Below are 27,795 nucleotides of genomic sequence, written 5' to 3' on the forward strand. Positions count from 1 at the left end.
TGACTCGGAAGCTATTCTGGGCATTTGCCCTCCTTCCCCCCTTCGTCCGTTCTCATTGGCTCTCCTGGTAAGTGGCCTATTCCTGCCCACCCTCGGGTGACCAACTTGGCCAGCTGTGGACCGCACCCGGGGACTGACTCTGGCGGTTGGAGAGAGACTCTTGGCGCCGGGGTTGGGCACTCCAACTCTCTTCTAGCCCCGAGCTGGGATTCCCTGGCCTGCGCCAGCTGCGTACAGGGCGAGTACACCACACCTGCCCGGGTCTTCACCCCCAGCTGCGAGACTCCTCCATTCCCAGAGGGCTCCCCACACCTGCTGCGACCGTGCCCCATCTCCCCGCAGCTGCGGCGCTGAGCATCCCCATGTCGAGAGGCTGAGGCCAGGGCAGGTGCAGGGCGTTCCCACTCACCCGCGAAAGTCCCCCTCCTCAGGTTTTCCTCTGCAAGTCTGTGTTGGAGGTAGAGAAAGAGTATGTGGAGTTTATGTGCAGGTCCTCCCTAGTCTCCGCTCCATCCCCTAAAGCTCCATTTCCTAGCCCAGCATCCCATTTTGGTAAAGCCCTTCGAAGTGGGCCGCAGCAGGAGGGCTGTGCTGAATCTTTAGAGCAACCCCTCTGAGGAATGGGTATCGTTTCCTACTCCTCAAAAGTACCCCTGATGGCTCCAGCCTTCCCCTCATTTCCCCTAATACTCCAACTTTGAAAGACTGGGGAGTGTGAAGCTAGGCTAAAAACCTAGTTTAACCCGGTTTGAAGAGACCCCCCCCCCACCTCCTGCTTCCCCAAACTGGGCTGCTACCCCCTACCTCCATAGGCAAAGGGATTGGAGATCCTTAATTCTGTATTTCCACCTGACAGCAGCCCTGACTAACCCTCCAACAGGCCGGGATCCAGCCGTACTTCAATGGATCCCAGGGGTATCTTGAAGGCATTTCCCAAGCGGAAGAAAATTCATGCTGATGCATCATCGAAAGTACTTGCAAAGATTCCCAGGAGGGAAGAGGGAGAAGAAGCAGAAGGTGAGATGACCCACTCTCAGAACCCTCGCGCACTTGAACCCTCAGCCTTCATGTGCTTCAGCCCTATGTTGTTCATGTCCAGAATCAGATATTGGAGCTGACTCTGCCTGTCCAGGGCCTGCAGGTCTGTTTGTATCTGCCTTGTACTAAGCTTGGTCCTGGGTCTTGGACAGGCCATTTGCTGTGTTATCTTCTTTTCTACTTGAAGACCCTTATCAATTGGAAAAGACTCCCTGGACCCTCAGGGAATGACCAGTATAATTTTTGCCCTGGGGGACTGGGACAGAAGCCCCACTCCATTACCCAGGCTTGTTGTTAGTTGTTTTGCAGCCAAATTGATAAATAAATGGCAGAGGCTTTGGAGGCAGGGTTGTCGGGTCTGTCAGAGTGTAAGGGCAAGAAACGTGCATTGTTGAAAGAATAAATGATAAAGGATTCAAAGTATGGAGAGAGGCTGGGTGCGGTGGCTCATGCCTGTAATCCCAGCACTTTGGGAGGCCAAGGCAGGCAGATCACCTGTGCTCAGGAGTTCGAGACCAGCCTGGGCAATGTGGCGAAACCCCGTCTCTACCAAAAATACAAAAAATCAGCCAGGCGCCGGGCACGGTGGCTCAAGCCTGTAATCCCAGCACTTTGGGAGGCTGAGACGGGCGGATCATGAGGTCAGGAGATCGAGACCATCCTGGCTAACACGGTGAAACCCCGTCTCTCCTAAAAAATACAAAAAACTAGCCGGGTGAGGTGGCGGGCGCCTGTAGTCCCAGCTACTCGGGAGGCTGAGGCAGGAGAATGGCGTGAACCTGGGAGGCAGAGCTTGCAGTGAGCTGAGATCCGGCCACTGCACTCCAGCCTGGGCGACAGAGCAAGACTCTGTCTCAAAAAAAATTAGCCAGGCATGGTGGCACACACCTGTAATCCCAGCTACTTGGGAGGCTGAGGCATGAGAATCGCTTGAGCCTGGGAGATGGAGGTTGCAGTGAGCCAAGATGACACCACTGTACTCCAGCCTGGGCAACAGAGTGAGACTGTCTCCAAACAAACAAACGAAAAAAAAAGACTGTCCCCAAACAAACAAACAAACAAAAACAAAAACAAAGTAAGAAGGGAGGGGCATTCATTCAGCAGATGTTTACAGGTTACTTACAATGGCCAGACACTTCTAGGTTGCACCAAGGAGTGGACGTATAAAAATCCTTGTCCCTTACATTCAAGTGCTGGCCTGTGAGAAAATTTGCTATATGTAGAAGGAAACCTGCCTGGATGGAAGACAGATGCTTATTTTCAGGGTAGGGGACTGTGAACACGTCATTCAGATCATGTTAGAAGTTGTATTCAGATCATGTTAGAAGTTGTGGCCAGGGGGTGGCAGATAAAAATTAAAAAGTTATGACAGTAGTCATCTGGATGTTCCTTCCCCAGAGTGGCTGAGCTCCCTTCGGGCCCATGTTGTGCACACTGGCATTGGACGAGCCCGGGCAGAACTCTTTGAGAAGCAGATTGTTCAGCATGGTGGCCAGTTGTGCCCTGTCCAGGGCCCAGGTGTCACTCACATTGTGGTGGATGAAGGCATGGACTATGAGCGAGCCCTCCGCCTTCTCAGACTACCCCAGCTGCCCCCGGGTGCTCAGCTGGTGAAGTCAGCCTGGCTGAGCTTGTGCCTTCAGGAGAGGAGGCTGGTGGATGTAGCTGGATTCAGCATCTTCAACCCCAGTAGGTGGGCTGATCCCAGTCTTTTTTTCCAATGTTTTCTAGTAGCCTCTTGAGCTCTCTTCTTGAATTATTAAAAATAACTATCATTGGCTGGGTGCGGTGGCTCAAGCCTGTAATTGCAGCACTTTGGGAGGCCGAGACGGGCGGATCACGAGGTCAGGAGATCGAGACCATCCTGGCTAACACAGTGAAACCCCGTCTCTACTAAAAAATACAAAAACTAGCTGGGGCAAGGTGGCAGGTGCCTGTAGTCCCAGCTACTCGGGAGGCTGAGGCAGGAGAATGGCATGAACCCGGGAGGCAGAGCTTGCAGTGAGCTGAGATCCGGCCCCTGCACTCCAGCCTGGGCGACAGAGCGAGACTCCGTCTCAAAAAAATAAAATAAAATAAAAATAAAAATAACTATCATTAATTTAAAAATTAGCCGGGCATGGTGGTATATGCCTGTAGTCCCAGCTATAAGAGGGTTAGGTGGGAGGATTGATTGAGCCAGGGAGGTTGAGGCTGCAGTGAGCCTTGATCATACCGCTGTACTCCAGCCTGGGTGATAGAGCAAGACCCTGTCTCAAGAGAAACTCCAAAAACCTCAAAAAACTCATTTTCTTAATTGGACACACTGGGAAACCAAGTATTTCAGAATATATTAGGACTGGGGACAGAAACAGGGTGAGACCTTTGGTGTCTTAACCTCCCATCACCATCCCCACAGGTACTTGGACCAGTCACAGCCCAGCAAGGCAGAGCAGGATGCTTCTCTTCCTCCTGGTACCCATGAGGCCCTGCTTCAGACAGCCCTTTCTCCTCCTCCTTCTCCCACCAGGCCTGTGTCTCCTCCCCAAAAGACAAAAGAGGCACCAAACACCCAAGCCCAGGTCAGGAGCCTTCCATCCCTCAGAGCTCCCTTCCCCTAGGAAGCAGATCACAGAAATGGGGAGGGCCTGATGACTGTTCAGAAAGTCCCAGTCCCCTGAGAGAGGAGGACTCCATTGTGAAGCCATATAGCTCTTCCCAACACTCATCACTCCTGCATTCATCTAGGCCGTATCTAACACATACCACCGGGGATCCTAGGGCTAGGCACTGCGGGGAGCCAAAGGGAATGTGGCCCCACACCCGAGGTGATCCAAGTCTGATGCAGAAGGCCCCACCTCATTCTTAGGTCTGACTAGAAGACCCTTCCCCTGCACAAAGAAGATGACCCCCACCTTTAAGGATCCCTTCTCCTAGAGGACAAGAATTTATTGTTTTCTTTTCTTCTCTACCCCAAGCCCATCTCTGATGATGAAGCCAGCGATGGGGAAGAAACCCAGGTTAGCGCAGCTGATCTGGAAGCCCTCATCAGTGGCCACTACCCCACCTCTCTTGAGGGAGATTGTGAGCCTAGCCCAGCCCCTGTGGTCCTGGATAAGTGGGTCTGTGCACAGCCCTCAAGCCAGAAGGCGACCAACCACAACCTCCATATCACAGAGAAGCTGGACGTTCTGGCCAAAGCCTACAGTGTTCAGGGAGACAAGTGGAGGGCCCTGGGCTATGCCAAGGCCATCAATGCCCTCAAGAGCTTCCATAAGCCTGTCACCTCATACCAGGTACCCAGGGGCTAGGGTGGGAAGAGGGGTCTTTACTAGCCAGCAGTTAGTGAAGGTGCTGTCAGTCACCAGTGGGGTTCAGGTACAGTGGTGAAGATTTTATGGGGTCTAGGACTTGCACAAAAGAAAAAAATGGAAAATTGATGAAAGCAGATTGGCAAAATCTTGATAGTTGTTGAAGCTGGGAGATGGGTACTTGCGGGTTTGTTATACTGATCTCTCTACTTTTGAATTCTTTAACATAATTAGAAGTTTTTTATTTGTAATTTTGTTTATTTATTTATTTATTTAGTAGAGATGGTGTTTCGCCATGTTACACAAGCTGGTCTCGAACTCCTGGGCTCAAGCAATCCACCCTTGGCTCAGCCCTGCGACATGAGCCCCTGTGCCCAGCCTAAAAAGTTGTTTGAAAGAAGTTTAGACTCTGAAGCCTAACAGACCAGGGTTTGAACTCTGGTTCCTGTCATTCACTAACTGTGTGACTCCAGACAAGTTACTTAAACTCTCAAAGCATCAGTTTTCTCATTAGTAAAAAGGGGCTACCATTAAATGAAATGGTCCCTGTAGCACAGGACCTGACATACAATAAGCCCTCAGTAAATGTTAGCTCTTGCTGTTGGAATGATGATGATGGTGATGATGGTGGTGGTGGTGACTAATATCATCATTATTTTCTACTTCTTATTGCTGGTCTCCATCCTTTTGGGAACCAAAAGACAAATTACCCAGCCTTCATTCTATCCAAAATTCTCATCTTCAACTACACCCAAGCTTTACACAGCCACACAGTTGCCAAGCAGCCGGGGGGGCTTTTACGTCAGCATCTGCTAGAAGAGTCAGCTTCCTTTCCACTGGCTCTACCACTTCCTTCTCTTCACTCTTTTTTTTTGCCTCTGCCTCCTCCTCCTCTAGGAGGCCTGCAGTATCCCTGGGATTGGGAAGCGGATGGCTGAGAAAATCATAGAGATCCTGGAGAGCGGGCATCTGCGAAAGCTGGACCATATCAGTGAGAGTGTGCCTGTCTTAGAGCTCTTCTCCAACATCTGGGGAGCTGGGACCAAGACTGCCCAGATGTGGTACCAACAGGTCACACCCTGGCTTAGCCCCTACTTCAGTTTTGCTGTGTCTCAGAGTTCCTGCCCCAGAGTTCCCTACCCTGTGTTCTGATGGAAATGCACCCACAGTATAGGGAGACCATTTTTCAAGGGGACCAGGACTCATATAGACCCCTCAGCTTCCAGAACAGCCTTGTTGCTTGGTATCCTTAAGAAGGAGTAGACAGGGACAAGAAGTATGTTTCTCTGTCTCCCCAGACCAGCAAGGGCCTTCCTGAGGAGGCCAGGCCTTGACACTGCATGTCTAGAGCAGTGGTTCCTAATCCTGGCTCTGCCCACAATCACCAGGGCAGCTTGGTAAGGATGAAGATGACAAGGCCCATCCTCAGAGTGATGGAATCATGAATGAGTATTTTAGGATAGTGGCAGGGCTGGATGATGGCATGTTTCCCACGCCCCCTGCCTTTCCCAAGTCCTGCTGAGTACAGACCCAACTGCCCCTAGATTGGTCCTGCCTCTAGCCTTCCCTAGAGCCTGGGGCGATGGAAGCTTCATGTGTGTGCTCACTCATGCCTCTTCATTGGTCCTGGATCCTCACAGCTCCCCATCTGGCTGCTTTTTTCCAGGGCTTCCGAAGTCTGGAAGACATCCGCAGCCAGGCCTCCCTGACAACCCAGCAGGCCATCGGCCTGAAGCATTACAATGACTTCCTGGAACGCATGCCCAGGGAGGAGGCTACAGAGATTGAGCAGACAGTAAGCGGGTGTCCCAGAGCAGTGAGGACAGCCAGGTCCTGCTCTAAGGTCTTGGGTCAAAGTCAAGAACCCCCGACGACTCAGCTGGGGAGCGCAGCAGGCAGAGGAAACTGGGTCACCAGAGGTTGAGCACAGAGCAAGTTGGGACTGAAGCTCCAGGCGCAGAGGTGGGGTGGGTGGCTTTGGGAGGAAAGAACTGTAACACCAGCCCTCTAGATTCTAGTTCTCAGTAGTCAGGCCTATTAGGATTGGATTTGATTCTAGACTGATTGGTGTTAGGATTGGGTTAATGTTCGGGTTAGATTACAGGTAGATTATATCTGTATTACTTGAGGTTAGGGTGGGTCAGGGCAGAGGTTTTTAATGTTTTATTTTATTTTATCTTATTTTTTATTTCACCAACTTCTTTGAAAACCTGATGAAAACTGTGGACTCTATTCTCCCCAAAATGCACAAATGTGGAAAGGTTTATGTCTTTTTCCAGATGCATGGACCTTCTAAAGCCCACGCAAGGCTGGCTCAGGATTTGGGGTAGAGTTGGTGTAAAAGCACAGCATCAGTAGGATTTTGTTTGGGGTTGGAAGAAAGCACTATCAAGATTGAGTTAAGACCAGGCTCACGCCTTTAATCCCAGTACTTTGGGAGGCCAGGGTGGACAGATCATCTGAGCTCAGGAGTTCGAGACCAGCTTGGCCAACATGGTGAAACCCTGTCTCTATAAAACACAAAAATTTCCAGCCTGGCAAACATGGCGAAACCCCGTCTCTACTAAAAATACAAAAAAGTTAGCCAGGTGCTGTGGCTGATGCCTATAATCCCAGTTACTTGGGAGGCTGAAGAGGGAGATTTGCATGAACCTGGGAGGTAGAGGTTGCAGTGAGCCAAGATCACGCCACTGAACTCTAGCCTGGGCAATAGAGCGAGACTCTGTCTTTAAAAAAAAAAAAAAAAAAAGATTGAGTTTAAAGTTAGGCTTCAATTTTCTTTTTTCTTTTTCTTTTTTTCTTTTTTTTTTTGAGACGGAGTCTTGCACTTTTGCCCAGGCTGGAGTGTAGTGGCTCCATCTCGGCTCACTGCAAGCTCTGCCTCCAGGGTTCACGCCATTCTCCTGCATCAGCCTCCCGAGTAGCTGGGACTGTAGGTGCTCGCCACCACACCCGGCTAATTTTTGTGTTTTTGGTAGAGACGGGGTTTCACCGTGTTAGCCAGGATGGTCTCGATCTCCTGACCTCGTGATCCACTCACCTCGGCCTCCCAAAATGCTGGGATTACAGGCGTGAGCCACCACACCCGGCAGGATTTTCTTAATGTTGGTTGCTTTTAAGTTAAGATTTGTAGTTGTCCAAGAAATAAGATTTGGGTTTGGTTTAGAGTTGGGTTAGCTATTAAATTCATGTAAAAGCTAGATTAGAGAGACACTGGGCTGCATTTAGGGCTAAATGTGTCATTTGTTCAATGGGCATTAGGATTAGGAGCTGCTTGTAATAGGCAAGGTTTGCTCACTTTGGTCAGGGATTCTGATAGAGTGGGATCCCATGGAGACTGGCCCAGTTTGATTGAAATCAGCCTGCAGCTTCATTCCAGGCCACAAGGCTATGAGGCCGGTATGAGACGGATGGACAGGCCTCTTTGTCTGCCCATCACCAGGCCTTGGTGCTAGTGATGACACTGTCACTCAGCCATGGTATCCAGGCATGGAGAATGCCTCAGTCAGTTCCCAGCTCATTGGAACAAAAGAGGCTTCCCACCTGGCCTCCTGTGCCCCCATTTAAGGGCTCCAGCCATAAGAGTTTTGATGGGATTACTCACATGGACCTCCTCCTTCCATTCTCTTGGGAGGCTCAAGAAGGGAGTAAGGGGATTAGCAGAGCCCTCCTGTGAGGCGACTTGAGGTGTCCAGGGCCCCAGAATTCTCAGTGTCCTGGGGTGGAGGCGGGAGGCCATCTGCATATGAAAGAACCTCAGTGTCTCAGGGGTGGAGGCTAATGGGTTTGTTTTTCCTCAGAGGGACAATCCTTCAGCTGACAGTTGCCATCTCAGCTCCCTCCCCACCAAGAAAGGATGTGGGTATTGGCTCAGAACTGCCCCCTCTGTGCTTTGTTGCCTCTCCTTTCCCACAGGTGCAGCTGTATTTCTGTACTCCACTTTCTCCTGGGCCTGGGCCTGGCGCATGCTGCCAGCCACCTGCTCAGGCCTCAAGCCCCAGCTCACATATTCCAAACCTTTAGCTCCAAATCAGTAGATATCTAGGGCTGCCTAGGCCTGCCTGAGGGCTTTCAGCAACTGGCCCCTTGTCCTAAGTGGAGTTTCACAGACCTGGGCATGTGGGCTGGGGCAGAGGCAGAGAGAGTCTGTGTCTCCCTACTCTTAAAGAGCTCCATGGGGCAAGCTCAGTGCCCACTCTGAGAAGCAGAGCTGGCACCTTCTCCCATCTCTTCTCAGGCTTGCCTCCTGCACAGCGAGCTTTTTCTTCTCTCCTGTCCTAGTGAAGGGAAAGAACAGCAGCTCCCCAGGGTGGATTACCCCGGGCTTGCAGCAGGCATCTGGGAATGGGCATAAGCTGAGGGTGTGGGCCCGAGTCCGGGAAGGCCCTTGTGCTGCTGTGGGAGAGGAGCTCCCCACGGCCCCTCACCTGTCACCGCTCTCTTTCCCAGGTCCAGAAAGCAGCCCAGGCCTTTAACTCCGGGCTGCTGTGTGTGGCATGTGGTTCATACCGACGGGGAAAGGCGACCTGTGGTGATGTCGACGTGCTCATCACTCACCCAGATGGCCGGTCCCACCAGGGTATCTTCAGCCGCCTCCTTGACAGCCTTCGGCAGCAAGGTATAAGCTCCATCTCTGGGTGAGCAGGTTGACAGAGGGCAGCACAGGGCTGGGGGCCCCTGAGGGAGAACCTTAGAAGTTCCAGTCCCGAGGCAGGAAGCAGAGGAACAGTGCTTTGCCAGCATCCCGTCTGTCGGGGCCGGAATCCTCTCCAGGGAGAGATGAAACAGCCCTGCCACACCTATGTGGAGGTGCTCAGTGAACCCTGCAGGCCGAGTATCTCATCTGATCTTTCTGTGACACTATGGGGGAGATGGGAATTACTATCCATGTTTTACAGAAAAGGAGAAGGGCCCAGAGAGGGTAGTGTCACCCAGCTAATACCTGGGCAAGCCCCAGCTTAGAGATCAGGAGAGACCTGGGAGGATGGGATAGCCCATGCCTGGCTCCCTGCCCTCCCAGCTGTCCCCTTTATTGGGCCAGGGTTCCTCACAGATGACTTGGTGAGCCAAGAGGAGAATGGTCAGCAACAGAAGTACTTGGGGGTGTGCCGGCTTCCAGGGCCAGGGTGGCGGCACCGGCGCCTGGACATTATCGTGGTGCCCTACAGCGAGTTTGCCTGTGCCCTGCTCTACTTTACCGGCTCTGCACACTTCAACCGCTCCATGCGAGCCCTGGCCAAGACCAAGGGCATGAGTCTGTCAGAACATGCCCTCAGCACTGCTGTGGTCCGGAACACCCATGGCTGCAAGGTGGCGCCTGGCCGAGTGCTGCCCACTCCCACTGAGAAGGATGTCTTCAGGCTCTTAGGCCTCCCCTACCGAGAACCTGCTGAGCGAGACTGGTGACCCATGGCTGGGGGTGCGGAGGAGAGCTGAGTTGGACTGGCTACCCCTTCTGGCCACTCAGTACTCCCTCCGGCCTCAGCTGGCCAAAGCTTGCTGCTCCAACCACCAGCTTCCTCAGTGAGCTGGGCCCAGGGCTCTGGGCCTGAAGTGAGAGCCAGCATGGCTCCCAGTGTCTACCCAGTCCTCTCCCAGACAGGAGCAGGCTGCCTTGAAGAATTTTGCAGGTGGCCCCTTGTCCCACTTTAAGCAGGAGCAGGTGGCTGGTTTGAAGCCCAGGCATCCCCCTGCCCTGCTGTGGGAAAGGCTGAGCTGCTGGGTGGGGACAGAAGCTGCCAGGTAGAGGGAAGCAGCTGTGCTGTCAACATTGTCCAAGACCCTCTGGAGTAGGAGAACAGCCATTCCACATGTGTTCCCTCTACCCATGCTGCTTCCTGGGCAGCTGGTGGTGCTGGGAATGGGGTGCCCCAGCCTTGGTGAGGACAGTGTTGGAAGGCCCAGAGGCCCAGTAAAGTGCATTTGACATTGAACCTGCCTGGTGTCTGAACTGCTGCAGCCTCTACCTACCTTCTTCCACCCAGGCAGGGACAACGGAGATGGGAACTGAAAAGAGGAGCCCAGAAAGGCTGTGTTAACTGCCCTCTAGACAGGACTGGCGTGAGTCAGCTCCTAAACTCACAGCAAGGAGAGCAGTAGTTGCGACCAGGGAGAATCGTGGAGTCAGGCACCTGGAGCTCCTATCTAGCCATCACCAACTTCTGCAGGCCCTGCCTTAGACCAGGCTATCAGGGACATAAGCAAAAGTGGCAAGACTCAGGAAACCATTAGGAACAACTAAATAGTGACCTGTGTACACAGGGATGGGTGGCCAGGGAAGGCTTCCCGGAGGAGGAGAGAGGCAGACTGGCAGGGAAATTGCCTCTGAGAGGAGTCAGGAGGCTCTGTTGGGGGACAATTAAGGACCAGCTTTAGAGAGGACACTGTGCTGGGAGTCAGGAGCAGGCTGGGCTGGTACAGGACTGGAAGCAGAGCTTGGTTTGATAGAGCAGACAAGAGCAGGTCCTGCTGGGGAGTGCAGGATGGCTTCCTGGGGCTGTTTCGCAGGGCAGGGAGACTTGGTGGGGCAGTGGGGGCATGGAAGGAGATTCAGGCAGCCCAGGTATGAGGAGGAGCGGGCACAGAGTCAGAAGGAGACTATATTGGAGGGGGAGCGAGGAGCCTGGAGAGGCCCCGTGCTGGGAGTTGGGTGGTGATGCGTGAGGGCAGCTTCAGCTCCAGAGGGGGAATCCCACCTTGAGTGTGCTGGGTGGGCGGCATGCCTGTTGGTAACTTGCGGAGTTGCGGAGCCCGCCTTTGCCCGGTCTCAATCATAGGATCCTAGCAGCCTGGGAGTAGGCCCCCCAACTCAAGCTCACACCCCTGACGTGTAAGTCAGGGGGTCTTCCCATCACTGATCATGTTGGGAAAGGAATCAGAAGCCCACAGGACCTGGAGGGCCCTTTCACAGCTCAGCACCAACCCGAGAGATGGCCAATCAAAAGCCCAGAAGCCTTCTGGAGGGGCGAGCCTCTCCCCCGAGAACGTTTACTCCCAGGGACACATGGCTGCCAAGAGCCACAGTGGGCCTGGGTAGACAGGAAAGGCACTGGGGAAAGCCTGAGCCCCCCCGGGTGTGAAGGCTACTTTTGGTCCCTCTCTGGACTGGTCCCTCAGTGCCTGCTGCTGTCCCCAGCAAGAGTTGGAGTCAGCAGAAGTCCAAAGACGCGTGTCTGGGTCCAAATGTGGAAGTTGCTTCTCTTCTTTTGCCCCAGCCTGCTCCAGGCCCAAGGAACGGGACCTCCAGGGCCAGGGGTGGAGGGAACCAATGTGCAGCAGGCCATAGAGTAGCTCACCCAAGTTCTTTTCCTACACAGAGGGAAGTCCCAGAACTGCAGGGAGGGATACTGCTTACTTCTTTGTCTGAAATCAGGGTCTGACCTCCATTCTTGACATCCCTCCCCATCTGCCTTAACTCCTTCCCCCAGGAGACTCAGAATTCAGAGACTGCCTTGAAACCATGCAGACTCCTGGTCCCACCTCCTGGCCAGGGCAACACAAAGTCGTGGGATAAAGAGGGAGCATGCCCCACCTCCAGCAACCCATCTGGGTGACCCTTTGGCTGCCCAGTCTGACACAGAAGCCCAGGAGAAGACCCACTGAGGCAGAGGAGCTGATGGAGGGATTTCTGAGTCTTGAGAAAGGCTTCCCAGTTTGGGGGTGAAATGAGGTTCTCTGAGTCCAAGTAAGCAAGGAATGTGAGTATTGGGGGTTCCAAGGCACTTTAGCACTGAACCTGGTTCTTGAGCAGGTTTTCAGCGCAGTCTCCCATCCTGCCAGACAGGGAGACTGCATTGCAGGGCCCTGGTGGGAACTCGCGTTCTGTCCAGCAACTGAGCACCCCACACACCTACCACCCAGTCACCACCTGGCCTGGAGGAGGTGGAGAGAGACCCCACAAGCCTGCTCCCTGCTCTAGCCCAGTTCTTCATCATTCTGTCCCTGAGCCAGGGTTGTCCTTGGACAGGCCACATGTGGCAGGCAGAATAACGGTCCACTGAAGACGTCCATGTCTTAATCCCTGGAACCTGTGAATATGTCACCTTAGTTGGCTGGAGGGACTCTGTAGATGTGATGAAGCTTAAGCATTTTGAGATGAGGTGATTATGCTGGGGAATCCTGTGGGCCCAATATAAACATGAGTTCTTAAGAGCAACAGTCATGGCCGGGCGCAGTGGCTCACGCCTGTAATCCCAATACCTTGAGAGGCCAAGGCGGGCTGATCACTTGAGCCCTGGAGTTTGAGGCCAGCCTGGCCAACATGGCAAAGCCCCATCTCTACAAAAAAAATACAAAAGTTAGTGAGGCGTGGCCAGACGTGGTGGTGCCTATAATCCCAGCTACTTGGGAGGCAGAGGTTGCAGAGGTTCCAGTGAGCTGAGATTACACCACTGCACTCCAGCCTGAGCTATAACAGAGTGAGACCCTGTCTCAAAAAAAAAAAAGAAAAAGAAAAAGAAAAAAAAGCTACAATCAAAGAGAGACTTGATGAGGAAAGGTCAGAGAGATGCAAAGTTTCTGGCTTTGAAGATGGGGAAAGATCTCCAGCAGAGTGTGAGCAGCCCTGGGAGTCAGAGAAGGCAGGGAACAGCTTCGACTCTACAGCCTCCGGAAGGACGGCAGCCCTGCTGATGCCTGGCCTTATCTCAGGGAGGCCTGTTGGATTTTGAGCTGGTGGAACTGTGAGATAATGACTTTGTTGTTTAAGCCAGTAAGTTGGTGTCATTTGTTAATGTGACTGCAGAAACCCAATAGACTGAGTGTGTGTTGGGCTCTCCCTGTACAAAGGCAGAGGGACAGCAAGTGGGAGCAAGCTCTGCTGTGAGGTAGAGGGCGTCCTCTGAAGTGTGTGGGGAAAGGGGAGCCTCACATGAGCCCAGGGCCGCCACATGTTCAGTCTGAGCCTTCCTAATTTCAGTTTCTTCCTGACACTTTGTGCAAGATGCAAGTCCCCCTGGCTGCTCTGCCCTACCCTACCGAGCTCGGAGCTTCATCTTTTCCCAGGGCCTGGGGTGGCGACCTCAGTCTTGACCTTAGACCTACACTAAAAGGAGCAAGACAGGCCCTGTCCTTTCCTCCTGGGTTCCAGCTGCTCACAGGGCAGGTGTGGGCACCAGGAAAGGGGAACAAGACAGGCCCCGGCTTTTCCTCCTGGGTTCTGGCTGCTCACAAGGCAGGTGTGGGCATGAGGCAGGGACTTCCCAGGCAGCACCTGGAGTGGGCATGACAAGGTGGGCAAGTCCAGCTGTGTCCCATCCTACAATTCCAATGGCTGGGAAAGGCAAACCCAGGGCCATTGTCTCGCTTCTCCAGGAGAATCATGGAATTACTCTCCCTTTAAATGGAACAGGATGCCTCTTGCCAGGATGGAGGACTGGCTTGGAGAAGACTTGGGCACCCCAAACAGGGGCGCCCCTTTCCAGGCCCTCCCCTGTTATCTGAGGGAGCGGCCTCCCATGCAAGTTACAGATTTTGGGGCACTCGCTGCTGGGCTTACAGGCCTTGATGGGCTGAGCCGCAGGCGCCTTTGGTCCTGTGTCTGCTCTGCCCTTAGTTTCCCAGAACTCTTGAGCCACTGGGCAGTACTGCTTCTGAGCTCTGGAACTGGGGAGTCCTCAGGGATGAAGTCCCCAACTGGCCTGAGGCTCTGGGCCAGGTCTCAGCCTCATCATCCTACTGGGGTGTCTCGGCAAGACCTGGTCCCCACACTGCAGGGAACGTCCCTGAAGAAGGCCCCAGGCCTGGAGATGAAGAGAGGTCCCAGGGGCTGAGGGGCCATGGGTAGGGCCCCGAGGTTGCCCCTGGAGGGCAGTACAGACGCCAGGGAAGGCAGGCCACTGCCCATTGCTTGAGTGGAGCCTCTTAGCAACGCTGTGGAGCCTCTTAGCAATGGTGGCACCTTTGCCCTGCTGGACTCAGCCTGGCCCTGACGGAGCAGGCCCAGAGCCCCAGACACAGCGCACCTCCCCCCGACGCCTTGCTCCGGTTCCCTCAGCTTGGTTGTTGTGTGTGTAGTGCCCATGCATATGTGTGTTCATGTTCCATGGGCATATGTGTGCCTAACACACATTCCTGGACCCTGCGTCTGTGCTGCGTGTTCATGATTTTGTCTCTGCGTGCGTGTGTGTGCTCAACCCTGGGCATGTGTCCGCGTGGCCCTGTCTGTTTAGGTCTCGGTGGAGGCCCTGTGTTGTTAAGGGCTCAGGCAGGGCCTTGGGTAGAAGGAGGTGGGAGTCCCTGGAAGTCCCCAGTGGTGCTGGAGTCCCTACTGCAGGTGGAGCCCTGGCTGGGCCCTGGACCCTGTGTCCTCGTGTCCATGGAGGAGGCCTCAGGGTGGGCCGCCTGCGTCAGCCTTGAGCGGCCATCAATAGTGTGTGGTTAATTAATTTGATGGGAACAGCAGGGACCGCCGTTTGCATTTAGTGAAGTTCCAGGAACTTCCAACCTCATCTTCATAATTGGCCTCATAAATTGTAAGAAAGAGAGAGATCAGCAAAGCGGGAGGGAGGAGGGGCTGCCCGTCCGTCCTTATTTAATTTTATTGCTGAAATTCATCTTTTTAGCCTCCTCCGCCGGAATCGGCTCTCCCTGCCGGATTTGCCTAATCATGATAAATTAATATTCATTTCCCCGCCTCTTACCCAGCTCCCGCACTTGGATAGAGTTGGGGAGGGTCTCCTTCCAGCCCCTCTGCTGGGCCTCGGTGGGAGCCTGGGGGAATGAGCTTGTGTGTGGAACTGAAAGTGACACCTGGGGAGGGTAGAAGGGGCCTGGGAGAAAGATGGGGAGTGAAGCAGGTGGGGCTGAATGATTAGGACTCTCAGAGGGCCTAGGATGCTGAGGTCAATGCTCCCTGCCCAGCTAGGGCCAGGTGGGAGGGGCAGGAAGAGCCTGAGAAGGCCCTTTTGGAGATGCAGAAGCCGAGGTCAGGACTGACAAGATGGATCTGGGAGAGGAGCCTGGAAACCAGCTTGAATGGAGAGGTAGGAGAAGGGTTGTTGCCCACCCAACATGGACTTTGCCCCACCCCACCCCCAAGTAGATCCAGCCCACCTTGCCCTGTGCAGACTCCATAATGGACCCATCATGGTCTTTGGAGCCTCAGAGGCACTGTGGTCTCTGGCTACAGAAGCAGCCTCTCCACCTGCCCACAACTCAGCTCAGTGGGGGAGCTGGCCGCCTTATGCTGGGCATCTTTGCTGTGCTGCGTGGCTGTCACCGATACTGCTGTCTCTAGCAAGGCCCTAGGGGAGGTGGGGATGGGGGTGCTGCTGGAGGGCAATGCAGTCCTGCTCTTCCATGGTTAGTGGGGCCCCCAGTCAAGGGATCTGAATTCCCCATCCCCTGTGTCACAATTAGTATTTGGGACCTGGGAGGAATTTTAGATGCCGTCCAACCCCCTTCCCCATTTATAAAAGAGGAAACTGAGGCCCAGCGATAGGATATGCCCTGGTTCAAGGTCTCTCAGAGGTCAGGAGGGCTGGATCCACCCCAGGCATGCTTCCACCCCACCCCGGAGGCTGAGTGTGGTGGGCAGGATTCAAAGGATCACCCCCAGTTATCTTTGCCTTTGGATTATCTCTCTTTTGTGTGTGGGTACGACTGTGATGAGGTGTTACTCATGTGGTCATGTCACATTATATGGCAAAAGGACCTAGTTGAATCACATGAAATCTTTAAAAGCAAAGAGCTTTCTCTGGCTGGTAGCAGAAGGGAAGTCAGGGAGATTTGAAGCATGAGAAGGGTCAGAGAGGGTCCTTAAAAAGCAGCCCCGGCTGACAGCCAGCAGGGAAACAGTCCTACAGCCACAAGGAACTGAATTCTACCAGCGACAAGAATGCACGTGGACACAGCCTTTCCCAGAGCCACCAGCGAAGAGCCCAGGCTGGCAACACCTGGATTTCAGCCTTGTGAGACCCTAAGCAGAGAACCAAGCTGAGCCTGCTCAGACTGCTGACCTACAGCACTGTGAGATCATAAGTGGGTGTTGGTTTAAGGGGCAGAGTTTGTGATAATCTGTTATGCAGCAGTAGGAAACAGACTCACAGGGCCTAGGGGAAGGGAGTCTTAGGAAGCTCCTAGGAGGTGGGCAGCGGATGAAGTTGGGAGAGGGCTGGGTGCTCTATCCTAATGCCATCCCTCCGCTATACTCCCACATGGCAGTAACTGACTGGACCCGAAGTCCTCACCATTCCCTACTGCAGTCCCTACCCCTGGGACCGAACCCTGTAAGCATTTACATTTGTGACTCTTGCCCAGGTGGAGTCTGGGCCCCTGCGTGGTGAGCAGCAGTGAGCTTCCTTCTCACAGGAGTGGGTTCTTGACAAGAGGATTTTCTGTGGCATTGGCTCAGGCAGAGCCTTCTAGGTTATGGGCACTCCAGACAGGCTGATCTGACGCCCTTTCAAACTAGAGTTCCCCTCCTCCTCCCAAACCAGAGTTTTTCAAATGTATGTATTCATGGTGCCTGGATTGGTGCCAATAAAAGATATTTTTGTTTTTGTTTGTTTGTTTGTTTCTGAGACGGAGTTTCGCTCTTGTTCCCCAGGCTGGAGTGCAATGGCATGATCTCAGCTCACTGCAACCTCCGTCTCTTGGGTTCAAGCAATTCTCCTGCCTCAGCCTCCTGAGTACCTGGGATTACAGGTGCATGCCACCACTCCCAGCTAATTTTTGTATTTTAGTAGAGACAGGGTTTTACCATGTTGGTTAGGTTGCTCTCGAACTCCTGACCTCATGATCCACCCGCCTCGGCCTCCCAAAGTGTTAGGATTACAGGCGTGAGCCACTGCAAGCAGCCAAAGATGTTTTTGATTGCTACTAGATAGAAGGCAACAGCTTCTGTGGAGGTTGGAGAAGACCGAGGCACATTTTGCAGGTTATGAAAGGGGCCTCCAGTGAGGAGACCCGCGTTGGCTGTACCGTATTTCTGGTTTGTTTCAGCAGAGTTTCACCATCATTTATTGACTCCTGAGCCTGGCCAGTCCACCCTTAACCCATTCTGCACATGGATTATATCATGTAAGCTTCCCAACAGCTCTCTGGTAGTTGTATTATCCCCATTTTGCAGATGAGGAAAGTGAGGTCCAGAGAGGTTCATTTACTAGTCCTAAGTCACACACCATATGAGGAACAGAGCTGGGTTTCAGCTCAGATCTGTGTGACCCGGGAAGCCCAGCTGGTTTCCCTGGCTCCTCTCTGGGAGTAGTTCGAGCCCAGATCTAACTGGGCTTTCTGTCCTAACCTCTTTCCCTCCTTCCCCCTTATCTGAAGCAAGAAGCCTGAGCGTTTTAGTCTGTGGAGGGCTCCCTTGCTGATGTTGAAGGATACAGTCCCCGGTCCTGAAACCTAGGGTTTGGAGTCAGCAGTCGGCCGCTTGCCCTGAGGTGGGGTCTCCTGACCTCTCCACCTCCATTTGGGAATTAGTGGTGTGGGGGGCTCCAATGCCTGAGCACTCCTGAGCTCCAGCCCTGCTGGAGGCGGGTATCTTTGGGCTCTGTAGCTCAGAGACATCCCTACGTGCCCACCCTGTCCCCCATGGCCCCAGCGGGCCTGCACACACCTGACCCTTTCCCCTCAGCCCTTGGCCTCATGTCCCTGCACACACCGGGCCCGGCCCCACAGCTCACACATGCGTCACTTGTCCCCATGCCAACTCCACCACAGGGCCTGATGGGGGCCTCACCTGGCCTGAGACGTCCCCTTCCCACAGCTCCAGGCGTCTGCTGAGGAATCCTCCCTCATCATCCTGGCCTGGAACCCAGCATTGTGTGGAGTCCTTTGGGACCAGTTTGAGCAGAGCCTCCGTCGAGCTACCCTCCCTACCTGCCAGCCAGACAGCACCTTGCAAGGGGATCACCTCCCGCCTGTTCCCCTTCCTCCTGAGCTGCCTAAAGGGGAGGGAGCCGAGGACCCTCGGGCTTGGCACCACAGGAGAACCCAGAGGCCACGCTCTTCCTTTTCCTGCCGGCAACAGTCCTGAGCGCCAGCTTCCCACCTCAGAGACTTTGAGAACCAGAGTCCACCCACCTGAGGGCCTCCTTGACCCTCCCTTACCCCGTGCCCATGGGAGTCGCAGGACCACCAAGCGGAGGGGCGGTCTGCAAGGAGATGGCCCCTCCCTACCTCCCTGCGAAGAATAAATTCGGGCTGCAGATGCCCCTCGGGCTCCGCAGGGAGGAGCCTCACTCGCCACTCCAGCTTCAGGCTCTGCCTTCCTGATCCTAACACTCTCTACCCTCTGGGAATAAACGGGCCTCTGGGATCCGAATGGGAGCGGCCGCCCAGAAACGAGGATGGCGGGATGGGGAGTGCTCCGTGGGGCGTCCTCAGGGACGTGTGCGGGGCCTGCCGGGCTGCAGGGCCCGGCTGGGGGCCGGGCTGGGGGCGGGGCGGGTATTGGAGGCCACGGGCGCGCTTCCCGGAAGCCGCCAGCAGAGGGCGCGCGAGGACCGGCGAAGAGTCCCGGCCGCGCGGGCAGGCCCGGGTGGGGTGTAGTTAAGGGTGCGGTGGGTGCGGGGCAGAAGACCTGCGGCCGGGCTTCTCTCCGATCTCGGGCGTGGGAGTGGAGTGGGGTGGAGTGGGGTGGGGCGGAAGGGTCCCTACTGCGCTGCTGCAGCGCCAGCCCCCGCCCCGCTCTTCTCTGCAGGAGGCGGCCCGATGCCTGTGGGCCTGGCGTGCCCTTCGAGGGGGATAGAGCCTCCCCGTCACCCCGCTGGGAGCTGAGACCGCGGATCTGGGACTGGTGATTTTGGTGCTGAATCCGGTGGGACCCCCTTCCCCACACTCAACCCTGGTCAGGACTCAGTTTCCCCCTAGGTGTGTTCTATCCTTGATCCTGGATGTTCTAAACTGGGAGACCAGGTGGGGTGAGAACACCGAGTGGGCGGGAACCAGCACCTCCCCGGGTCCCCACCCCATCCCTCTTTCCCTGCCCACCTTGAACGCAGAGCCTGAGAGAAGAAAGAGATGGGGAGAGAGAAAGGCGTGAGAGACGGAGGGAGGGGCTGCCTGGAGCAGCGTGGGGAAGTTGAGAAGGTTCACGGAGGAGGGCCGGGATGCGTGGAGACGAAGGCGGGCCCAGCTCCCCTGGGGAAGCTCTTCCGAGACTGTTGTTGTCTGTGCCTCCTCCCGGGCTGAGCTGGGGGCTGAGCTCTGGACTGCATCCCAGGGACCATCGCTCCGCCTGTAGCCCACCTCCAGCCGCCGTGATTTATGGCTGGGCCAGGCTGGTCGACCTTGGACGGATAACTAATGACGGGTCAATAACGCTACAGAAAAAGTGAACTGGTGAAGGGAGGAGGGATGAGGCCCATTAGCCGGCCCATCCCCTGCCTGCCGGATCTCCCCTCTCATCCTGGTGCCTTTCACTGTAGCCCCCTTGCTGGGGGCTTCCCAAGGGCCTCCTGACAGGTCTGAGAGGTGATGGTTAACACGGCTGCAATGGGGGTGGGGGTTGGGATAGAGGCGGGACCAGAACACATTGGAGAGACCCAAAATGGGTCACAGGAAGGTGAAGGAAACAGGCGGGGTGGTGGGGGTTCCTGGGAACACACACCTTTTCCATTCTCATATTGGGAAGCCAGGGTTGATTGAGGCGGGAGGGAGCAGTCCCTGCCAGTGGAAGGCAGGGTACCCTTGCAGAGGAACCCTGGTGCCCTCCACCCCCGTCCACTGGGCCCCCTCCCCAGGCCCCTCTCTCTGGTGTCCTCTGCCTCCTTCCACCCCAAGCCACCTGAGGTCAGAGTGTGACTGTAATCTTTGGGGGCCACCTCATTTCTGTGCCTGCTTATATGTGGGTTGTACAAGGCACTGGCTGGGGTCTCAGTTCCTGTATCATCTCGTTTCTACTGGGAGTGGACCACAGCTGCCTCCTCTCAGGAGTGCCAGCCTCCCTCCCCCTGTTTGAGGTCACCTGGGTCATCCCCTGGGCCCCTCATCCACTTTCAACACTGCTGGGAACCCAGAATTGGGGGTAGGGAAGCAGCCTTCTCAAAACCTGCCTCGATTTACTCTGCCTTGGTGTCAGCAGTCAGGTGCCAGTTTGAATGCCTTTCTGTCTGCCGTCCCCATTTTGCAGATGAAGAAGCTGAGAGTAGCCATCAGCAGAGGGAGGAGCTGAGACTGGAATTCAGTCATAGCCTCTCCCCTATCCCAACCTCCCCGGGGTCCTGGGCTTCTTCCGCTCTCTGCTCCTCCTTAACTCCGGCCCAACTCTGCCTGCAAAGGAGACACCCAATGAGAGGGCCACTGAGGCAAGGGCATTCCACCCCCAGGTTAGACACAGGGTAACAGAAAAGTCTTGGAGGAAGTGTGGGGCCATGACAGTGGGATAGGGGAAGATACTCGGTCCTGCAGGTTCCCATCATGGTGGGGACAATGGAAGCCCTGTGAGTATGTATGTGTACATGTATTCATGAATACAGTTATTCATTTAACAAACAGGTACTGAGTGGCTACCATGTGTCAGGCCCTGAGAATGTAGGGGCAACACTGGGAGCTTGCGAGTGCTGTATTCTAGCAAGGGGCGCGCACAGGATAGGTATGTCTGAGGCTCGTGGTGGGGTGTGGACTCACTGCAGAATAGAAGTGGACTTGGGCACTGGCAGATGCGATGCAGCAATTCTCACTTTGCAGATGGAGACATGGAATCTTCCCCCGTCTCCTCAACCCCCATTCCACTTCCAGCCTCTCACGTACCTGCCGTCCCAAACCAAACACACCAGCTCCTCTCCCAGACCTACTCCTGCTGGCCTGTCTTACTAGCTCTGTCTGGAAACCTCAGGATCCAGGATGGGCAACATAATCTTCAAGGCCTGGTGCAAAATGAAAACACGGAGCTTCTTAATAAAAAAGTGGAATTTCAAGACAGAGACAGCAGAATGTACAATCAGGAATGGAGCTTGTGTAAGTGCAGGGCCCTGTTAAGTCAGCCTGCCTGGTGCCTCCCAGCTGCTTACTCTCCCCTTCATTGACTTCCTGATCCTCTCCTTTCCTTTCTATGTCTTAGGCTAGCCCAGGCCTCATATGTCTCTCAGGTGGACCAGCTCCACCCTCCTGGATTGCCTCCTGGCTTCCAGCCTCCCAGTCCCCGTCTGTCTGAGAAGTCTCATTCCCACCACACTCACCCAGTGCCATTCACCTGGACTCCTGTCCTCTTAGACTTCTTGTCCTCAAACACTCCTTAAATCTCCCGGTTTCCATACCTTTTGTTCAGAATTCAGTTCCTCTAAAAAATTCTTCCTTTAGCCACCTCTTCCAGGAAGATTATCTTGATTTAACAGTTGTAAATCTTTTATCTCAAACTATTTGGGTCAAAGCACATAGCAACTTTCTGCCTTCACTCATAGCCATTTGTCTGCCCCCTCCCATAAACTTAAGATTCTAGAAGACAGGGATGGTGTCTCATTATAACTGCCCCAGCACCTAACTGACAGGCACATGGTAGGGACTCAGTCAATACTTGTTGATGCAGCTGTGGGCGGGCTCCTTTTACATGTGTGTGGGTGTTCAGACACCCTGAATTTTGTGCACAGAGCAGTGTGTAGGGCTTGTGTTCATGTGCAAGCATTTCTGCTTATATGTGTACATATTTCCATATCTACATGAGCAATCATGTTAGGCACATACATGTGTATGGACATAGTGGTTTCTGTAGGCATGTGTAAGAACTGAAGGTACACGGGTGTGTACAGCGGTGTGTGCATGGATTTACATTGGCGGGTGTATACCCACGTCTGGTGGCAGATGTATTTGTGTGCATAACACAAAAGGATGTGTGCGTGGTCCCATGAGGTCAGGGTTGTGCCTGGACAAGTGCTGCAGGTGCACCCTACAAGGACATAGGCGCCTGGCGCGTGTGCAGGCCATGTGTGTGCACAGCTGCATGTCCTGGTGGCTGGCAGGCCAGACGCCCGGTGAGCCCCCTGCGGTCGCTGCGCGCAGGGCTTTGTTCCTCCGCCGCGGAGGGCCGCATGGTTTCGCAGCTCCTAGGCCTGGGCGTCTTGGGCCCCGCCGTGATTGGTGGCCCGGCGGCAGAGGCTGGGCTCCCTCCCGGGCGAGCGGAGCAGGATCGGCTCCCGTTACCGGCGCGGGGTGGGGGGTGGGGGGGGCGCCAGGCCATCCATCTTCTGTTATTACAGCGTAATGGGGCTGCTCGGGCGCCCGCCCATTTGTCATCGGCCTCGTTCGCTGATAACGGGCATTTGTCATCACTTTCCTCTGCGCCAATGTCATCAGCGCGGCTGACAGCGGGAGGGGGGCGTGCATGAGCACAGGCGCGCGCACATGCACATGGGCCTGCTGGACAGATGCTGGCGCACACACACACATGCACGCGGAACCTGAGAGGCACGCCGATCCTGGGGGACACATGTCCCTATGCAGGAATCAAGGTTCCCTGGAGAGGACACACTCACAGCAGCCTCATCTGTCGAGAAGAGATTCCCAGCTGGAGATCCTCTTCCCCAGTGGAAGAGCTGTATGATGTAGGGGAGGCAGGGGGGAGTATATTCCTGGTTAATGGCAGCTCGTGTGCAGGTAGCCCTCTGCCAGCTCCGTGTGCACACGTGTGACATCAGCCACCAACATTTACTGTGCTCCCCACAGGCTGTACAGGCCTGAATGTGACTGTGTTTTCCATTGGCAGCACAGGGACAGCCAAAGAGTCACAATCAAGCCGGGTGCGGTGGCTCACACCTGTAATCCCAGCACTTTGGGAGGCCGAGGCAGGCAGATCACGAGGTCAGGAGTTTGAGACCAGCCTGGCCAACATAGTGAAACCCCGTCTCTACTAAAAATACAAAAAAATTAGCTGGGCATGGTGGTGTGCGCCTATAATCCCAGGTACTTGGGAGGCTGAGGCAGGAGAATCGCATGAACCTGGGAGGTGGAGGTTGCAGTGAACCGAGATTGCACCATTGCACTCCAGCCCAGGCGACAGGGTGAGACTCCGTATCAGAAAAAGAAAGTCACAATCAGGGCTCCCAGGATTCTCAGACACAAGGATGTTGGTGGAGTCTGCCTGGCTGGCTGTGGGGAGGTGATGAGGTGGGGGCATGATGGGTGCTGGGTGGTGGGATGACTGATCCCCACAATGTCTTCCTCCCAACCCTCCAGAGACAGTGTGGCGTGGGAGTCACTCTTCCACTCCTGGCCCCATTCAGGCTCTGAGCCTAAGCTGATCTGCAACAAGAGGGACTTACGAAACACTCCAGAAAGAACTTCCTGCCTGGAAGGGGTGTGAGGCAGATTGGGGCAGGGTAACACTGGAAGTCCAGGGAAGCTTGGAAGGGAAGGAACCTCCCCAACTTGTCTGTGTCCTATGCCCTCTAGGCTGGGTCAGGGGCCAGCCCACTTGGGGCATGGATATGTCTTTCTGATCCACATTCACTTCAGGATCCCAGAGGGGACTCCATTAGTGCTTATTAGAGAGAGACACCCACCCCCACCTCTCTGGTTCCTGATTGTTTGGCACACATTATGTGTTCAGTAAATAGCTGTGGAATGAGTAAAGGATTGAAGACAGAGTGTATGGGGGAGATGGGAGGTCCTCCTAGTCTCTCCCAGAATGGCCACTAGCCACTGATGGCCAAGATCTCATCTCATACCCTCTCCCTAACTCCCCTTTTCACTCCTGCAGTCCCCCAAATTCCCCTTCTCCCCCAGCCCTTCCCTCCTGGGCTGAGGGGGAGGGCTGGGGGGAAGTTCCCCTGGCAGAGCAGGGCTCGCTTGTTCCTTGTAAATGAAGACCATAATTAACATTAAATTAAGGTAATACAAATGAAGGCAACATAGAGGCTGACAAGATGAGCGTTTGGGGAGGCAGTGGGGAGAAGTGATTCATATTTTTAATTTACTGTACGGATGGGCCGTGTGGCTGGGGAGCGGGTGGCTTGCGTGGAGGGGGTGTTGCCCCGTGATGTTTGCTGGGCTCCGAGTGAGCACACAATGACTATTAAACTCAACTGTCCATATAATGGGACAGACGCGACATGACGCCCACCGGAGCACCAGGAACCTGGCTGGCCAAGCTGTAAATCCTGCCCACACTGCACCCGCCTGCCCACCTGCCTGCCTAGCCAGTCTGGCCCAGGCCCAGAGCAGAACAGATGCAATCTCCAGGGAGCCTGAGAGGGATCTTGGACCTGGGGAATCGAGGGGGCCCAGAGGGTCTGGGTTCTGCCCCAGAGTTGGGGGACACAGCAAGGTCAGATCCTGAACGTGCTGGAGTGAGAGGGGCCCTGGCATCCCATCCTCAGTGCAGCGCCTTGGTGCCAGGATGGGGCTGGAGTTTGGGGCCCCCCCACCACATGGTCCATTCCAGGAATTGAACAGAAGACACTCTTTGTCCCATCCCAAAGAGGGGAATTAGTCATTGTTGTCACCATCATTATCATCATCACCGCTCACATTTGTCAAGCACCAACCCCAAGCACTTTTTTTTTTTTTTGAGACAGGATCTCAGTCTGTCGCCCAGGCTGGAGTGCAGTGGCACGATCACAGCTCACTGCAGCCTCCACCTTCCTGGGCTCAGGTGATCCTCCCATCTCAGCCTCCTGAGTAGCCAGGACTACAGGCACAAGCCACCAGACCCAGCTAATTTTTGTATTTTTTATAGAGACAGGTTCTTATTTTGTTGACCACGCTGGTCTGGAACTCCTGGGCTCAAGCAATCTGTCTGCCTTGGCCTCCAACGTGCTGGGATTGCAAGGCATGAGCCACCGCGCCCAGCCCCGCTCACCTCCCAGCACTTCTAATCCATTCACCTCTCCCGGTGTCCCCGTGGCCATCCTACGAAGATATTATCCCTGTTTTACACATGTATAAACTGAAGCTGAGAGATGGGGAGTAACTTGATCACAAAGCTTCTAAGTGTCCACTGCCTTATGTTGAAAGAGTAAACCTCAGAGCCTGGGGCAGCCCCTGGATTCGGTAAACTCCGTGCAAGGAACAGAGGCCAGTATCCCAGGCAGCCCTCATCCATGGGACCCTGAGGCCTTAGACTCGGGGCTCTCCAGGGACTTGGGGTGTGTGTGTCCACATCCACCCTCACTCCAGTCAGAAGAAAGGTGCCACCAACTCCCAGCCAGGCAAGGAGGGATTCCTGCTTACTCACTCTGCAAATGGGGCTGAAAGATGCTCGTCCCTGGGATGAGACGCAAGTGTAATTTAGGTTTTGATATTATGAAAGTCTCGCTGCTCTAAAACAGCGGGGCACTTGGTGCCTCATTAATAAAGGATAAACTCAGAGTCTATTTACAAGGCGCTTTTTGGGGTTATTTACTCTCCAATATACATATGTAATGTTGCGCATACTTACCGCTAGGTACAACTCTTCCTTCCAGCCTGGGCTTCCATCCTGGGGAGGGGGTCCCTGCGGGGTGGAGAGGGTCACTGGGGAAGAGCGGGGATGCTGAAAGGCCATTGCTGGGAGTAGGGCAGCTCCATGGGAAATGACAGGCCCCATGGAGGGATGGGAGTCACAGAATTGTAAAGCTGAAAGTAGAAAGGGCAGAGGGCACACCCCATCTGCCTCCCCTCCTGCTGGCTACCCTTGCTGAAGCCACTTGTGCTTGCCTGCCCTGCTGTCTCCAAGGCCAGTACCTATAAGGTACTACAACGACCACATATCCATAAACATTGACACAAAAGAGATGCAGTCCACGGGCTCCAGGCCCGTGCCGGCATTCAAAGGTGTCTCTCCAACACCCTTCCCCCTGTGCCAGGCTGGAACTCCTGGACTCAAGCGATCCGCCCTCCCGGGCCTCCCAACATGCTGGGATTGCAAGCATGAGCCACCGCTCCCAGTCCCCTGATGAGTTTGTTGTTGTTGTTGTTGTTGTTGTTTTTTGAGAGAGAGTATCTCACTCTGTTGCCCAGGCTGGAGTGCAGTGGCACGATCTTGGCTCACCGAAACCTCCGACTCCTGGGTTCAACAGACTCTCTTGCCTCAGCCTCCCAGGTAGCCGGGATTACAGGTACACGCCACCACGCCCGGCTAATTTTTTTGTGTTTTTAGTAGAGACAGGGTTTCACCATGTTGGCTAGGCTGGTCTTGAACTCCTGACCTCAGGTAATCTGTGCTCTCAAAGTGTTGGGATTACAGGCATGAGCCACTGTGCCCAGCCCCCTAAGCACTTCTAATCCATTCACCTCTCCCAGTGTACTCACGACCATCCTAGGAAGAAGATATCATCCCTATATTCCCATGGCGGCCTCCCTCACCAGGGCCCTGCCCTGATCAGATCATGCCCACACTGGGAAGAGCTTCCTCAGCTTCTGAAAGGAGCCCCCCCACCCAATTCCTATCAACAAGTATGTCCTGTGCAACTACTGTGCACCCAATCCTATGCCCCCCTTGTCACAGCCCTGCCACCCCCTCCTCCCATTCTGTGCCCAACAAAGCTTGGAGTTGTTGAGGTCTTTTTCACACCAAGGTGTGAGGTCCCTCTCTGAGCTCCTTGTGGCCGCAGCTGCCCCACACCCCCCCTTCCCTTGTGGCTCCCACCTTGGCCTGCTCTGTTCACTTGGCATGTAGTGTTGCAGTGAAAATCCAGGCAGCCATCTCTTGTGGTGGAGTTCTGTTCTCACTCCCCTTTTATAAATGAAGGAACACTTAGAGGTTAGGGGACACACCCAGGTCATACAGCCAGGAGCAGGCCACTGGGGGCTTTAACCCAGATTAGGGTTCTCATCTCCACAAGCCTCCTGGAGGCTCCTGGGCCTCCGTGGCCTGTCCCAGCCCCCCTGCTCACCATGGGCCCCAACCAGCCCGTGATCTCCAAACAGGAGCATGGATTTCCTCTCACTGATGGACCTATTCGCTCTCGGAGTTACCAAACCATCCACCACCTGCAGCTTGGGGCCTGGGCATACGGCCTGGGTGCGTGTAGGTGTGTGGGGGAAGGGAAGCCTCGCCTTGGTCAGAGACCTCAGTTCATTCACAGGGAGCTTGGAGTTAAGGCTGCACACTCACCCTCCAGCTTGTGAACCGCAAGTCTTTCTTTCTGCACCTGTCAGCTCCTGTGATGAGGAGCATGTGGCCCAGGGACCAATCTGGGCATGGTGATGTGGCATGTGTATGGCAGCTGGGAGTGGGGCAATGTCAGGCCACCCCCAGCCTGGCCAGTTTGGACCCAGGAGACATCTGGTGGCTGTGAGGAGATCTGCAGCCTTGCTGCAGGGAGCCCTGGGTGAAGGTATCAGGATCTGTCAAGTCCCTTGGGAGCCCCCAGGGGCCCAGAAGGACATCATCACCCTTGGCGTAGAGCTCACGGTTGCTCCTAGGCCTCAGGGCCTGGGACTCGGTGGGAGAAGAGCCTGTGCTCATGTATCCTTCCCAGCCCCAAAGCTGGGGGAGAGCTGACCTGGAGGGTGCTGGACAGGGAGGATGGCAAGCAGGAGGACCCATCCATCATTGTTGGTGAACAATGAGCCGTCACCACTCTAATTAAAGATGTAATTACAG

The 27,795-nt window shown here is 54.8% G+C and overlaps 1 protein-coding gene across 5 annotated transcripts; it reads left to right on the forward strand.

Moving 5' to 3' along the window:
- Positions 1-10,261, forward strand: POLL (polymerase (DNA directed), lambda). 5 transcript variants are annotated; one of them, XM_011935513.1, is made up of 10 exons: positions 22-67; positions 343-458; positions 857-1,017; positions 2,437-2,731; positions 3,437-3,599; positions 3,996-4,313; positions 5,226-5,399; positions 5,995-6,123; positions 8,778-8,946; positions 9,370-10,261. In XM_011935513.1, exons 3-10 carry the CDS (start codon positions 903-905, stop codon positions 9,732-9,734), a joined length of 1,728 nt encoding a protein of 575 aa, XP_011790903.1. In that variant the 5' UTR covers positions 22-67; positions 343-458; positions 857-902; the 3' UTR covers positions 9,735-10,261. The 5 variants fall into 5 exon arrangements, with proteins under 5 accessions (XP_011790902.1, XP_011790901.1, XP_011790905.1 ...); XM_011935512.1 differs by having other exon boundaries at positions 1-458; XM_011935511.1 differs by having other exon boundaries at positions 1-388.
- Positions 10,262-27,795: the final 17,534 nt, after the last annotated feature.

This window comes from Colobus angolensis, unplaced genomic scaffold, assembly GCF_000951035.1.
Source record: "Colobus angolensis palliatus isolate OR3802 unplaced genomic scaffold, Cang.pa_1.0 Scaffold144, whole genome shotgun sequence".
Lineage (NCBI taxonomy): Eukaryota > Metazoa > Chordata > Mammalia > Primates > Cercopithecidae > Colobus > Colobus angolensis.

What these genes read in the sequence shown, in the direction of transcription:
- POLL (XM_011935512.1), top strand. Translation starts at nt 903, where the DNA reads ATGGATCCCAGGGGTATCTTGAAGGCATTTCCCAAGCGGAAGAAAATT. An exon ending in CCCAGATGTGGTACCAACAG is followed by an intron (nt 5,400 to 5,994) that starts GTCACACCCTGG and finishes GCTTTTTTCCAG; the next exon opens with GGCTTCCGAAGTCTGGAAGA. An exon ending in CTACAGAGATTGAGCAGACA is followed by an intron (nt 6,124 to 8,777) that starts GTAAGCGGGTGT and finishes TCTCTTTCCCAG; the next exon opens with GTCCAGAAAGCAGCCCAGGC.